Here is a 14,484-nt window from a genome sequence, read left to right on the forward strand (position 1 = left end):
TTTATACATAATGATAAGACCAAAATATTCAAGTAATATTTTCTGAAAACACATTATAACTTTTAAAAAGGAAAATTACCACTAACAACAGAAACGCCCGGTCTCTGCTGCAAGGGAGTAAGGCAAGCTATTCCTTCTTATTACCAAAATGAAGTTTCCAACATCCTGACATTATATTCTGAATCTCCTCCTCAACCTTCCAGTTTTCTAACAGCTCCAAACCTCCGAAAAAATCTGTAACTGTGATAATAACTACCACAAATGAATACTTGATTAAAATTAGGAAGAGTGGAACATAAGAGCCTTTGAACAAACCTCAGATAGAAAGGAAAAATATATCAAAATAAAGATTTTTTTTTTCTTCTCAACATAGAGAGGAAAAAATGATTTCCAGTTCCTGCTAATATTTTAAGCAGAAGATAGAAGAATACTTATTACTGTTAGTTTCTATATTCTATTCCCCAAATATTAGGCAGGTCTTCTTAAAAATGTATAATATTATAATGTAATAATTATTTAAAAATAAAATTATAGAATGGTTATTTCTAATAAATTATAAGGAATCTATATATTTTTATTTCTCTAAGTACTCAAAATACTTAAACATACATTAATTATGTGAATAATAATCATTTGATATGTACATTCCTTCAGCTCCATCCTCCCAACCTAAAACAGTAAGCCATCTAACATTCCATTTAGAAGACAGATGGAATATACTGAAATAAAAAAAAATTTAAGTAAAAACATTGAGAAAAATCAAAATAATGTATATGTATTATGTATGTGTATATGTAGCATTAGTAGCATATATATTATTAGAAATATATATATTCCTGATGTGATCAATCATTAAATATTTCAAGGGATCTGTCAGAAATTACATATTTTACTAAATTATGGACCAGCTCATCAAAAACAATTAAAATGGCAATGCATCAGGCATTAGGCCAGAATAACATTTAAATTGTTTCCAGCTGTATCTTAAACCACAAATAGCCTTAGTCAAATGCACTTTTTAAAAAGTTGTTCTAACTGAGCAAATGCTTTTCAGGAAATTTACACCAAAAAACTATGTATCCATTTTCTTTTGCTATATAACCACAATTGGGTGGCTTAAAACTTCACAAACTCATTATCTCACAGTTTCTATGGGTCCAAAGTCCAGTACATTTTAACTGGGTCTTCTACTCCGGTTCTCATTAAGCTGAAATCAAGGTGCTGGCCAGCTGCATCCTCACTTGGAAACCCAACTAGGGAAAGATCCACTTCCAAGCTTCCTTTGGTTGTTGGCAGAATTCATTTCCTTGCAGTTGTAGGACTTAGGTACCCACTGTTTTGCTAGCTGTTAACAAAGCATGCTCTCAGCTCTGAAGCACATGGCCCCCTCCATCTTAGCAACAGAGAACTTTCCTTGCACTAGACCCATCTCAAGCTTTGAAACTCTCCTTCTGTTATAACACAGGGGAAAAATTCTCTGCTTTTAAAAGGTTCATGTGATCAAGTCAGACCCACTTGAAAGAGCCCCCTTTCAAGTCAATGTGACATGTAACATAATACATTCACGGGAGTGAGAGCTCATCATCTTCCGAGGTTCCACTCACACTCAAAGGGAAGTGAATAAAAAAGTATGAGGATCATTTGGGAATCATCTTAGAATCCTACCTAACACAGTATAAAAAAATTGAAGAATCACAGGGAAGACCCTTACTGGCAGAGACAAAAATGTGGACTTAAAATCAAAGTCTGAGGAATAAACACCTTGGAGTAATATTTAGAATACTGCCGTAAAGTAGAAACTCCATGTGCTAAGCAATATTTGAAACATTAACATAACCTTGAAAAGGTCTGTGCTTGAATAAGTATTTCATATAGCTATCTCCCCTAGGTTTTTGGAATGATTTCTCTGAGAAATCTTTGTAGTTGTGGAAGTAGTAACAACTAAGAAGTAAATAATTATTTCTCCGCAACTCCAAAAACAAACAAAAAAATATAAGATGATTTGATCTCTATTCATTTTAAGTGTCCTTAAATCTATGCTTTCTTATATTTCACAGAATCCTGTTTTTAATATTTTATTGGAATTAGTGAAGTCTGAAATGTATACAGCCTGATTCGATCACAAGACCAAGCTATTGAGTTACTGCTCAATATTGACTTACTGCTTGGTAATTTGATTTCAAAATCTTTATAATATTTCCTTATAACCTAGTATTTCCAACAATATGTTGTGTCAAAGGTACTATTTAACTGTTATTCTGTATTCATCTGATTTATATTCTGCAGCATAAACCACAGAGAGAACTCCATCTGCACCTATAAAACCTAAGCAATAACATCCCTGTTCAATTCTGGTAGGTGTCATTCCCTATAGAATGAAGACCAAACTGTTTAACAGTGCAGGAGAGGCTTTCCGTAATTCTGCCCCAGCCTACTTTTCCACTTCATCTTCCACCGTACCCTACACTTCAGTTAGCCTTGACTGTGTATCATTTCCTTAACTTACTTGTCTTTGATGAAATAAACTCTCGCCTCATACCAACACCAAATGTGTATGATTGTTTTATGGATGTCATGAATTTGTATGGCTAAGAAATCATTTTAATGTTGTGTTGATTAAATACAGAAGCACCCCCCTGTAAGAGAGGTAATATTTTAGCTGAATTGTAAAGTCTCCTCTTTTTTTTTTAGGGCAACGGCCATGGCATATGGCCAACGGCCATCGCAGGCTAGGGGTGGAATTGGAGCTGTGGCTGCTGACCTACACCACAACTCATGGCAACACTGGATCCTTAATCCACTGGGCGAGGCCAGGGATCAAACCCGCATCCTCATGGATACTAGTCGGGTTTATTACCACTGCACCATGACAGAACTCCCTGAATTGTAAGGTCTTAAACACAATGGTTTACCATGAGGCAATATTATACTATGGATTAGAGTAACTGTCTCCAAATCGGTACATGCACACCCCAGGGAATGCTGAGACAAAGAAAAAAAATTAAAGTTGATGTTTATATATATTTAATATAGTCCTACATATTTCTATTTTTAAATATACGTTGCATTAAGTATTGATACAGAAGTGTATCTGTGTAAACATACACATATTGGGGGAATATTCACATTTCTTTTGTTGTTGTTGTTCTTTTTTTTATTTTAGGGCCACACCACGGCATATGGAGGGTCCCAGACTAGGAATCAAAACGGAGCTATAGCTGTTGGCCTATGCCACAGCCACAGCAACACCAGATCTGAGCCATGTCTGTGACCTATACCACAGCTCATGGCAACGCCAGATCCTTAACCCACTGAGTGAAGTCAGGGATTGAACCTGCGATCTCATGGTTACTAGTCAGATTCTTTCCCAACGAGCCATGATGGGAATGCCTTACATTTCTCATAACGAGAGTGCAGTACTTAAAAGAATTTGGAGACCTAAGCAAGGACTCTGGAATCCAAATGAAATAGTTTTTTGTCCCAACTCTAATACTTGGCAGCCATGCGATTTTAGAAATCTCAAAATCCTCAAGTATGTAATAAAAAGTGTTCATAATAGGACTATGGTCAACATTAAAAATGAAATTTTAAGGTACTAGTCCAATCCTTAACCTACATTAATAAAAGGGATAGGTAACAAGGATCTACTGTACAGCACACGGTAACCTACTCAGTACAGTGTAATATGGGAAAAGAATCTGAAAAAGAATGGATATATGTACATGTATAAATGCTTCACTTTACTGAACACCTGAAACTAACACAACTTTGTAAGTCAACTATAAAATTTCTAAGTCCAATAAAATTTATTTTAAAAATGTGTTAAATGTACAGCATCAATACAATACTATTAATTGTGTTAACATTCAATACTTGCTGTTATTAAATAAGAAATATAAGAAATATGCTATTTCAAGAGCTCTAAGTGACGAGAAAAGTCACCAGTTTCTCAGCCTTAAAAAAGAGCCCACCCTTACGTGCTATTGGTGGGACCATAAGATGGCGCCACTGTTAATGAAATATAGCAGGTCCCAAAAATCTACTATGCTAGAACTACTATGTGATCTAGCAATCCTACTTGAGGTTACACACCCAAAAGAATTGAAAGCAGGGTCTTGAAAGGACACCCTTCACACACCCATGTTCAGAGCAGCACTATTTGCAATAACCAAAGGTGAAAGCAACGCAATGTCCACTGACAGATGCATAAACAAAATGTGGTAAATATATACAATGGCGTATTACTCAGCCTTTACAAGGAAGGAAACCCTGTCAGATGCTATAGCGTCGATGAATCTTGAGGACATTATGCTAAATAAGATAACCACAAAAAGACAAACAGTGTAATTCCACTTATATGAGGTATCAGAAGTACTCAGATTCACAGAAACAAAGTAGAATGGTGTTTACCAGAGGCTAAGGGGGAGGGAAAAAGGGGAATTGTGGTTTCTGGGGTTTAGAGTTTCAGTTTTGCAAAAAGTTCTGGAGATCCATTACCCAACAATGTACATATACTTACTACTATTGCACTATACACATAAAAATGGGTAAGAGAGGACCTGCCTGGTGGCTCAGTGGTTTAAGAATCTGTGACTCAGGTTGCTGCTGTGGTGCAGGTTTGATCCCTGGCCCAGGAACCTCCACATGCTGTGGGTATAGCCAAAAAATTTAAAAAAATATATATATAGAATCAAGGAAAAACAACCACTACCAGACAAAATTAAACCAGAAAACCATTTTTTAAAAAATGGTTAAGATGATAAATTGTTATTTTTTTTTTACTATGTTAAATATATAAATATAATTAAAAAAAAAAAAAGAGTGCCCAATATGGCTATGAAACTAGTTGTGTGGTGGTAAATAAGAAGGGCCCATCTGTGGTATCAGGCTGGGAAGTGATTTTCACTTATTCCATTAATACTGAGCACCAGTGATATATTAAACATTATACAACTACTGAAGATCAACTCTCTTCCTTCAAAACAGGTTTTGGAAAAAATACCAAATTATCAAGTAACAGGCATATTGTACGGTATGATGTGGTATGGTATGGTATAGTACGGTGTGATAAAAACATGGTCCATCTGAGAGATGTTAAATTGGTTGAATCCACAGACTCTGTCACGTAATGACTATAAGGAGGGAAGAAAAGGAAGAAATCAAGCATGTCACCCAGATTTTTGGCTTGGATAGGTGAGCAAATTGTGTTGCCATCTGTAGAGAAAGAAATTTTTTTAATTAAAATAGAAAAAAAAGAGGTCAGCTAACAGGACCTAAGATGGAGGAATGGAGAGAAGAAAAATTCATATCTGGTATGTTCAGTTTCAGATGCTTTAGGATATCCTGATGGACACATCTAGTAGAAAACGCAAAACACAGATGTGAACCTCAGAAGATGTGCATTAAGTCCCCAGAACAGAAACACAACTGAAGCCACAGACCTAAGTACCATCACTCAGGAAAAAGAAAGAGTGAGAAAAAGAATTCAAAATGTATCTTAGTGAAATTATTTATTTCAAGGATACATACATAAACAATCCATGAAATTCAGAAAAACATGTTTGTGTTAGAATTTTCACAGAGCTAAATACAATACGCACAATGTTCTGGTGGAAAGAGTCAAAGAAATTACACCTAGCTATTTGTCCTTGAGGTATAAAGGCAAAGGACAAGTGTTTTCAATTGCATATAAAACTCAAAGAATACTACACATAAACGCTTCTTTAGAGGAATAAAAAAAAAGATGGTCAGGAATTATAGCTAATCAACGAATGAATCAAATCAAAGAATTTAGAAGAAAACCCGGTAAAAGAGTAGATGATCACCACACAAATACAACAAAGGAAAAATAATTGCAATAAGCAAAGTACATACTATAACATAAATACAAAAAACCTTGACAGTAAAAGCAATTGTGCAATATAATTGATATAATACAATAACATATATAACAATTCTAATATAATAAATATAATCTAATATAAACAGGGAGATAGCAAGCAGGTGAGAAGTGAAGACGTATTTCCTCCATATGTAGCCTTGGGGAAAGTGAATTATATGGTATAAAATTGAAATTTGTAGCTTAAAAAAATAAATGTACTTCACTCTCAATGTTTTTCTTAATTTTTCTATTAATTTCAGGACTAAATACCTCTGTGAAGAAGTCTGTATCTAAGCAATTTTTGAATTTTGTGTATTTCTTTTTCTTTTATTTTGTTAATAGTATCTTTTATTATTCCTATTTAAATTGGCACATAATTATCATCCTAGTTTCAGAAAATTACTTCTGCTGGTCCATATACAGTATGACTATCAATCATTATATCTAATCTTCTTTTGGGATACATGTTTAGAGGGACATCTGTACTGGTGCTCATAATTAGCTAATGGTAGTTACATCTGGGCAGGAGATTTAGCATAAATTTTTTAGCTGTTTTTTTCCCTTTTCACTCAGATTTTTGAAATAATGAGAATGCACCACTTTTAAGAAAAAATCATCTTTATTTTCTAAATCATTTCTATTTTCTATGGAGCAGGTAGAAGAAATATGAGGATATATATACAAATGTATGAATCCTGCATTTCAACTACTTGCTACAGTATGATTTTGAGTTCATTATAAATAATTATAATTGCATCATTTTTGTCTTTGTTAATAGCTTCAATTTTTAGCATTTATATGTGCCAGGCATATGCTATATATGCTACATGCTTATGAGTATGAATGATTATTAATTCTTATCTAAAACTAATTAGGGAAGTAATATTACATACGTTTACAAAGAAGAAACTGTGTCTTTAGTTAAGAAACTTCCCCTAACTCACAGCTCCAGTAAATGTCAAATCCAGGATTCAAATCTTGCTCTAAAATCTATACCCTGCCCCCATGCCACATTTCCTGCCAACTATGCTGTCTGTGAAGTTTATCCTGTTCTGCCGAGACTATGAAAATAAATGTAACCTAAAACACATTAGATTTCAGTTTACTCTTCCCAGTTCGATATACAAAGTCTTGGCAAATACACTATGCCATTGGCGAAAGGTCTTTATGATCTTGATGTGGAGATGGAAGCTTCTGGAAGTTCTCGTGCCACATCCCCACATTTCCTTCCTCATCTTTCCTTGATCCTTTGCAGAAAGCCTAGAGTTAAAACCTTGACAAGCAGACTGAGCTGGCTCAGGAGGTTTACAGAGGGAATACATATATATTGCTGAGTCTCGCCCCTCACCTCTGCTGTAGGTATGAACAAGACAAAAAGAAGCAATGGAAAAGTCATGGATTGTCATCTTGGGCAATAAGAGTGAGATAGTCTTCATATACTTACAGAGGGTCTGATTTCCTCCTAAAATTCAGGGTTGGGGGGTCGTCTCTGTACGACCTCTGTTCCTTAATACTCACCGCCAATTGGCCTCTAGTAAAGTACCCACTGTTCCTTACAAAGGCTCTGTGCTAGAGACTTGCCATGAATTGATTCCTCACAACTGACAAGGAACCACTAAAGTCAGTTAATAAGCCACAATGTTGAGGATCATACTTGGGATCCCTTTGACCCCTGAAGACCAATGGTACAGAGGGTCCCCAAATCCCTTAAATGAAGAAAAAATGCATCACTTATCAATAGCAACTCCCACTGTGGAAGTATTAAGAGATATGCCAAAATGGGCTTATATCTTAATGACTACTAAAACAATTTGTTTCTGGGTCAGAGTTACAAAGTATCATCCTATACAGCTGGCATGTCCCTCAGCTTTGTTTTCTAGAATTTCCGCGGCACATTTCCAGATCAGGGTCTAATATAATTGACCTGTGCCCCAGGCATGGAGTTAGGCCAGATGAAAACATGCGGACTCGTTATGAGGAATTATTTCTTTCACCCTGATTGACATAAAAAAATAACCAAAACCATAGTAAAGAACTAAAAAAAAAACACAGTAACTGTTTATGAACCAATCCATGAATATTCATTCTAATCACGGTACAATAATCAATTAGTAGTATACACAGCAAGAACAATATGAAATCTGAGACTACAGATTGCAGAGCTGAATAAATCATCATTTTTAAAGGACACAACTAAAGATAATGCATTTTCTTTTCTGGATGAAAAATTCATTTTATGTTTTCTAGTGAAATAAATAAAAGGAAAAAATACACATGAATGGTAAAAATTAGACCAACATGACTGTTGCTACAAGTATAGGCAAGAAAAGCATTGCCCACATTATCGGATTTTATAGTTTGGCTATTCATTATCCTGTTTCCTTAAGACTGCAAAATAAACCAAAATGTGAGTTTACCAAAATTCCTAATGTTTTATACAGTGCAGCAGACTTTTAAAAATGCACAATTATGCATTAATCATATCGCTAACAGAGAGCTGTAATGAATTATCTTGTAACTCTCTAAGTTTACCTTCCATAATATCAAGTGGTACAATGTGGCTTGAATAGTTAAATTTTCAGTGTGATGTTTCAACTAATTGTTTCCAGAAAACAGAATGTCAGAATGTCAAACAGGATGCAAAGCTGCTAAAAACAAATGAAACTAGAACTATCAAAGATTCAAGTCACTATAGAGTGACCATAGTAATAATCCTAATTTAAAATGGTCACTGATTAAACATCTTTTTCATAACTGTTGTAACATTCCTGATTCTACGTTTCTAAATTTCTGACACCTTTAATGAAAGAACATATAAAAATAATAGTGATAGTATAGAAAAAAGCTTAGACTCAATGATGCTCAATAAACCACATGCGTGTGTACACACTCTCACATGCACACACGCATGCACGCACACACACACACACACAGTCCCACTCCAGACCTCAAATGGCTGAGTTGCAGGATGGTGTTGCCTGGTGACCAAATAGTATCTCCTCAGCCACACAGTAATCTAAACAGTGACAGATATGTTCCCTCAGTTTTAGGCATGGTCAGGATAAATATTAAAGGGTATATTTATCTTCTCCAATATTTTTAAGTCAGTTGTCACCTGCTTGATTTTTATCATCAGTTACGTTTAAACCTCAGGGGAAAAAGTATTTGCAAAGCTACATCTATTCTTTTTGAAAAACAAGACGTAGAATCAAGCTTTTTTTCAGACTGAAAGATAGTCCTGTTTCAACTGAGTCTGTGTGGTATGGATACTCTGTTCTGGTTCGACCTCCCAGTTGCTATTCGTCTCCCTTTCTTTGATTAAACACAAGGAGTTAATTAGCCCCTGCCTGTCCCCTTCCCTTCTCTCCTTCCCTTTTCACAGTAGTAATGATGTCTAATTATCAGCAGTAGTGGTTACTGCAACACCAGGCACAAATCTCTCTCAGTGACAGCAAAGCCAGCCATGAATGTTCAAACCTCAAAAAGCTAGAATGATTCTTAGTCCACTTGAAAACACCATTCAAACACAGTACTTAATGTCAATTGCTATGTCTTTGAAGTAAAATATATATGTTTATTGTTTTTCTGGTGACTGCACTATTGCTGTCATAAAGAGAAATCACCACACTTTTAAGGAAGAAATATTTTGAGATGTAGGGAAACAGAATAAAAGGGAACCTTTTATTTATTTTTTAACTCACTGAAATGATGATTGGCTGTCTCTCAGAGAAGGAGGAGCCTGTAATTCTATGTCGGGAGCAGCATAAAAATCTCACAAAGAGCAATAGGAGAGTTCATGAATTAAAAACCTCTTCAACGTTTCAAAACAGGCGTGAATGAAGATCAGAGCTCTTAACTACTCCATGGTAAACCATTATTCAAGAGCATCAGCTGAAGGATTACATTTTCTCGCGTAACTACATAAAATCTCTACTGAAACAAGAAGCACGTGTTACTTTATTATTAACCCTGGAGTTATTACTCTACTGTAGATATATTCGCAGCAGTTCTTGAACAACTCCGCATTAATTTTTGAATGAAAATGTAGTATCTGAGCATATGAATGCTGGTTTGAATTACTGGCATCCATGTTGATCTTAGTGCCTCTAGAATCATGTTAGAATTTTTAATTGATGTTTTTAAAAGACACACCTGTTTACACATACAGTGGGTGCAACCAAATCCATGCAAGTTTAAAGTCACTGGACCAATACACAGGTGAAGCTGACAAGTAAGCAGAGGCACCTGAGTGTAACATAAAAAATGAAAAACAAACTCTCTAGCAAGCAGTTAAAAAAAAAAACAAAACCAACCATATACAATCCTATTAAATAATATTTAGGTAAATTTATCTCAAATTATTATTTTTTTCATCAATTAGCCCAACATTGCCTAAAGGAAAATATATTTATGTTTTGAATTTTAATTTACTTTGTCTAACAGTAAGTTATTTTTAAAAATCAGGATGTTAACCTTTACTCCCAGTACAAATGAATGGAAGCACTTCATTCTCTATGACAGATTTCTGGCTCATGCAGATGTAAATAAACCTCAGTTCTAATCCATTCTCATCTACTCATTATTTGGTAAAGCAATTTCACCATTGTCTTTAGCCATGCCACATGTTAAAGGAGAAAGCTGCATTTATAGATCTATCTCCTTGAAGCTTTCCAACAATAGCACATTTTTTACAAAAAAAAAAAAACTTTTATGTGTGTTTCCATTTCACCTTTATTCCATTTCCCATTTTTCATATAAATTTCAAAAGAAATATACTTTCTTCAACTATCCCTAATTAATCTCAGAAAACCATAAGCTGCTTGCCAAACATAAAAGTCCTCCAAATAATCCTTGAAAAATTTTTCATGCACGTATTTCCAATTTAATATACCTCCTTTTGAGATAGAAGAATAGCCTTCAAGGCATCTCGTTTCTAGCATCCTCCAGGAATACTGCACGGGAAACAGTTGCCAGTAAGAGAGGGAGGAAAAGGCGCAAATGCTCAAGAAACCCCAAAGCGAGGCAAAAATGTACAGGATACCCTCCCCCACCCTTACTCCAGAAGATTACCCACCTAGCATGATGAAGAAAGGTCTTATGGATCTGATCTGCAATTGTACTTGTAGCTCACATTTCCCATCTCCTTAAAAAGAAAATAGACGCTGCTGCTGCTCCCCAACCTCACAGGCTTCTGCCTAGTGAGGCTGAGATATACTGAGCTCTCAATGCCAGCACCTTGCAGCGCCTCGGCTTAGAGCTTTGTGGCCATGAGACTAGAGCCATCCTAGAATGAGGAACCAATACATACACCACTTGATTGCACCCAAACCCATCTCTCTTTGTTGTTCGTCTTGTAGCTTCAGCTTTATTTATGAAAAGAGAAAGTGAGGAAGGGATGGAGTTGGGGGGGTGGGGTGGCGGGAGGAGGAATCTTCAGGACCTTATCTACAATCTAGAGTCCTGGCAAGATCTCCGGAGTGATCAAGGCGATCGGACCGCCCGGTGTCTCCCAGGCGGCGGTCTAACAATAAAACCTGATTGAGTCCAGGGGAAAACCCCATACCAACGACTAGAGCCACGTTCAGGCTTTGTGCCAATAAGGAGACACTGTAAACTATCGATCAGAATTGTCTTTTATCAGAGCGTGCGGCTGGCCTTTATGCGCGGTGGCGAAGGCGGGACACGCGCCAGGCGCCCAGCGAACGACATGGGACAATGGCCCAGCCCGAAGACGCCAGACGCCGCCAGATCCGAGGATGGCAGCTCCAGCAGCGGGTCCCGGAGACTGGAGGCAAGGAGGGCAGCGCTCTCTGGAGGTGCGCTGCCGCTTTAAAATAAAGAACCACAAAGACTCCACGTTGGGGGAAATGCGCCTGGCTCATGCTAGTGGGGAAGACTTGGGGAGGGGGTTGAGAAGGGGGGGGGCACAAGAGCCAACGGTAGCTCACGGTCCCCCCTATCTTCCCCTCCCTTCTCTCCCCTCCCCGCCAGGCTGCACGGGCAGAAAATAACACAGGAAGGAGAATCACTCACCGTGGTCTTGACCGGCACGTAGAGCACTTGCTTGGCGCCGCCGCTGCCCCCGCGGACCTCGTCGGGCTGGCCCAGCTGGAAACCCTTCGATTTGACCCAGAATTTAAATTTGGCGTTGTCCGTGGAGCTCGACTCGCAGCCGTTGAGGAGCTGGACGATCCGCTCGTATTTTTTACGGGTCACCGTCTTGGTCTTGCCTGAGTCCCCGTAAGTCCTGAGGCACCAGTCCTGGAACTGGCGGTACATGTCGCGCTCGCTCTCCATGTTCCCCGCTCGCGGCCGGATGCTCCCAGCGCACTTCGCACCTGTTCACCCCGGACTCATGAAAAATGCAGCCCCTGCCACGATGTAGGGACGCGAGGTCCCGGCCACTGCCAAAGCCTGCCTCGGGTGGGGGTGGGGAGAAGGGGAGGAGGGTCCGGCTGGGCACCAGCGATCAATGCCCTGTGCTACCAAGTCTCTGCTTCATTCGTAATTGCGACCGATGTCTTGGACGCTTTTCTCGTCCTCTTAGTGATGAGTCTCTTTAATATTGTGGGAGTAGGACCATCCTAACAGCATCTGGCCCAGAGGAGCTGGGTTTTGAATAATTAAAATCCCATTCCTTGGTTTATTAAAATCACAGTATTGACCTGAGGTGGTTCCTCGATGCCTCGCTCGGGGCCGGCCGTGTATGGGCCAGGTAGGTGAAGCGCCGCGCTGCCTCCCCGCGAGCCCCAGAAGCTTCCCCAGCCTCTGGCCCCGCGGTCCGGGAGCGAGGGCTGCGCCTCTTTGGAAAGCAGCTGCCAGGCCGAGCGCCTGAGAGCCCGAAGGGCACCAGGGTCCCCGGGCTCTTCTTCCTCCAGGGTCCTGTTCCGCTTCGGCTTTCCCTGCGTGGGGCGTTCAGAGACTAGAACGAGAGAAAGTTCTTACCTGTCATGTTAAACCTATCCAATCCTGCTACACAGGAAATTTCTAAAGATATTTTTAAAATCGGCTTAAAATGTCATTTCTTCAGATGCATTTAGGCTAAATTCCAGCCCCGTAGGTAGGTTCCAGGAGTTAAGTCCCAGAATTAGCAAAGCAGTCACGAAGATTTGGCCATAGTTCTGTAGGACAGAATGTGGTACCCCAAAGAGATATCCGTTCCAAGGGGATGTGGGTAAACGACGGCAGGCCGCTGGCGGCGGGTCTCCCGGATAATGATGGGGTCCCCAGATAGGACTCCTCTGGTCTCTGCTGAACTGGGTAGAAGGCATAGAAGTAAGTTTATGATACAGATGCCTAAAACCTTTTGCGTGAAATTAAAATATAGCGATATATCATTTTCCCCTTGCTTGGTCACAGTTTACAGTTCACACGGGAGGTTTCGGGTGTCTGTTTTCCCCCTGCCACGTCATGGACACCCCCTCCACTGCTCAGAGTAGCCAAATATGAGTTCCTCTGGACGATTTCTCAAGCAAATGAAATCAGCGGTTCCTCCATTCAGAATTTCCATCCGTGTGTCACAGAGCTGGAAATAGGGGAGTTCCCATCCTCCTCGCGCTGCGATTGCGGCCGCTCCTCTTTATTCTACTCTCTGCGGAGGCCCGCGCCCGTCCCGGGAGGCGGCTCTACCAGAATAGGCGGCCCGACCCGTGCCCAGCGCCGGGCCCGTGTCCTAGCCCACCTTCGCCCCTCGTCGTCGTCTCCTAGACGAAAAGCCCCAAATGGGAACGCGGAGTGTTTGTACCCACTGCGCCGCAGCAGCTGGTCCCGGGCACTTGCAGAATGGTCAGTGGCTCCTGCTCGGCCAGGCTGAGTGTGCGTGTGTGTGAGCAAGGGAGCGAGGGTGTGCGGTGTGCAGGGGGTGCGCTGTGTGTGCGCGCGTCTCCGGGAAGGTCTCGCGGCGGCTGGAGCCGGGACTGACAGCCCGGGCGGAGCGCAAGCAGCTCCACACACTAAACCTCTCGCCTCTCCCCTCACCCCCACCCCTCCCACTCCCCTCTCCTCCCACCCTCCTTCCCCGGCCCCTTCCAAGCTCTCTGATTGGCCAATGGGACAAAAGTTTCTGTGGAGACGGCAGGGCGCTGACGTCACGGGCAGAATTGTCCCATTTAGGGATCCCGGGGGCAGTGCGCATGCTGCAGGCTGCAGGTTAGAGGCAGGAGGAGGTAGCAGCGGGCCCGGCGGCAGCCAGGTGGCGGAAAGGAGCACTCAGCATCCAGGTGGGGGGACGACTCCAGCAGGGTTTCCATGGAGATTCCTCTGGGTCTAGCCTAAAAACAGCAGATCAGCTGACACCATTAGCTCAGGACCTAATTACTGCTTATTGGAGCAACAAATGAGGGAGAGGGCCAGCTGCAAAGGAAGAGTTTTTATCCACCCCCCATCTCCTTTCTCCCTTCTCTCAGTGGCTCTAGAGTCCCGGGTGAATTCTCATTAACTTGCAAGATTCCTGCAACAACAGCTCCCCTTCTCTAGAGGCTACCCTGACTGCTTTTATTCTTTTTATTCCCTTCTTTTATATCAAAAAAAGCTAAAGTAAATCAGTTGTCCTGAGTCCTTTTTTTTGCCCAATAAATATTAGACCAGTAGAGCTCAGAGAATCC

General features: G+C 40.1%; 1 protein-coding gene across 5 annotated transcripts in view; it reads right to left on the minus strand.

Annotated features, from left to right (window-relative positions):
- NOL4 (nucleolar protein 4) overlaps positions 1 to 13,865 on the minus strand; it is a 456,396-nt gene extending 442,531 nt beyond the window's left edge. For 2 of the 5 annotated variants that reach the window (XM_021096224.1, XM_021096225.1), the window contains exon 1: positions 10,956 to 11,446. Coding sequence is in view for 2 of the 5 variants with exons in the window: in XM_021096221.1 (XP_020951880.1) it covers positions 11,915 to 12,178 (264 nt within the window). In the remaining 3 variants the exon portion in view is untranslated. Of the gene's footprint in view, positions 1 to 10,772; positions 11,447 to 11,914 lie in introns of those variants that run through there. The other 3 variants (XM_021096221.1, XM_021096222.1, XM_021096223.1) reach the window with 3 other exon arrangements.

The sequence above is a fragment of the Sus scrofa genome, chromosome 6 (genome assembly GCF_000003025.6).
Source record: "Sus scrofa isolate TJ Tabasco breed Duroc chromosome 6, Sscrofa11.1, whole genome shotgun sequence".
In the NCBI taxonomy this organism is placed as follows: Eukaryota; Metazoa; Chordata; class Mammalia; order Artiodactyla; family Suidae; genus Sus; species Sus scrofa.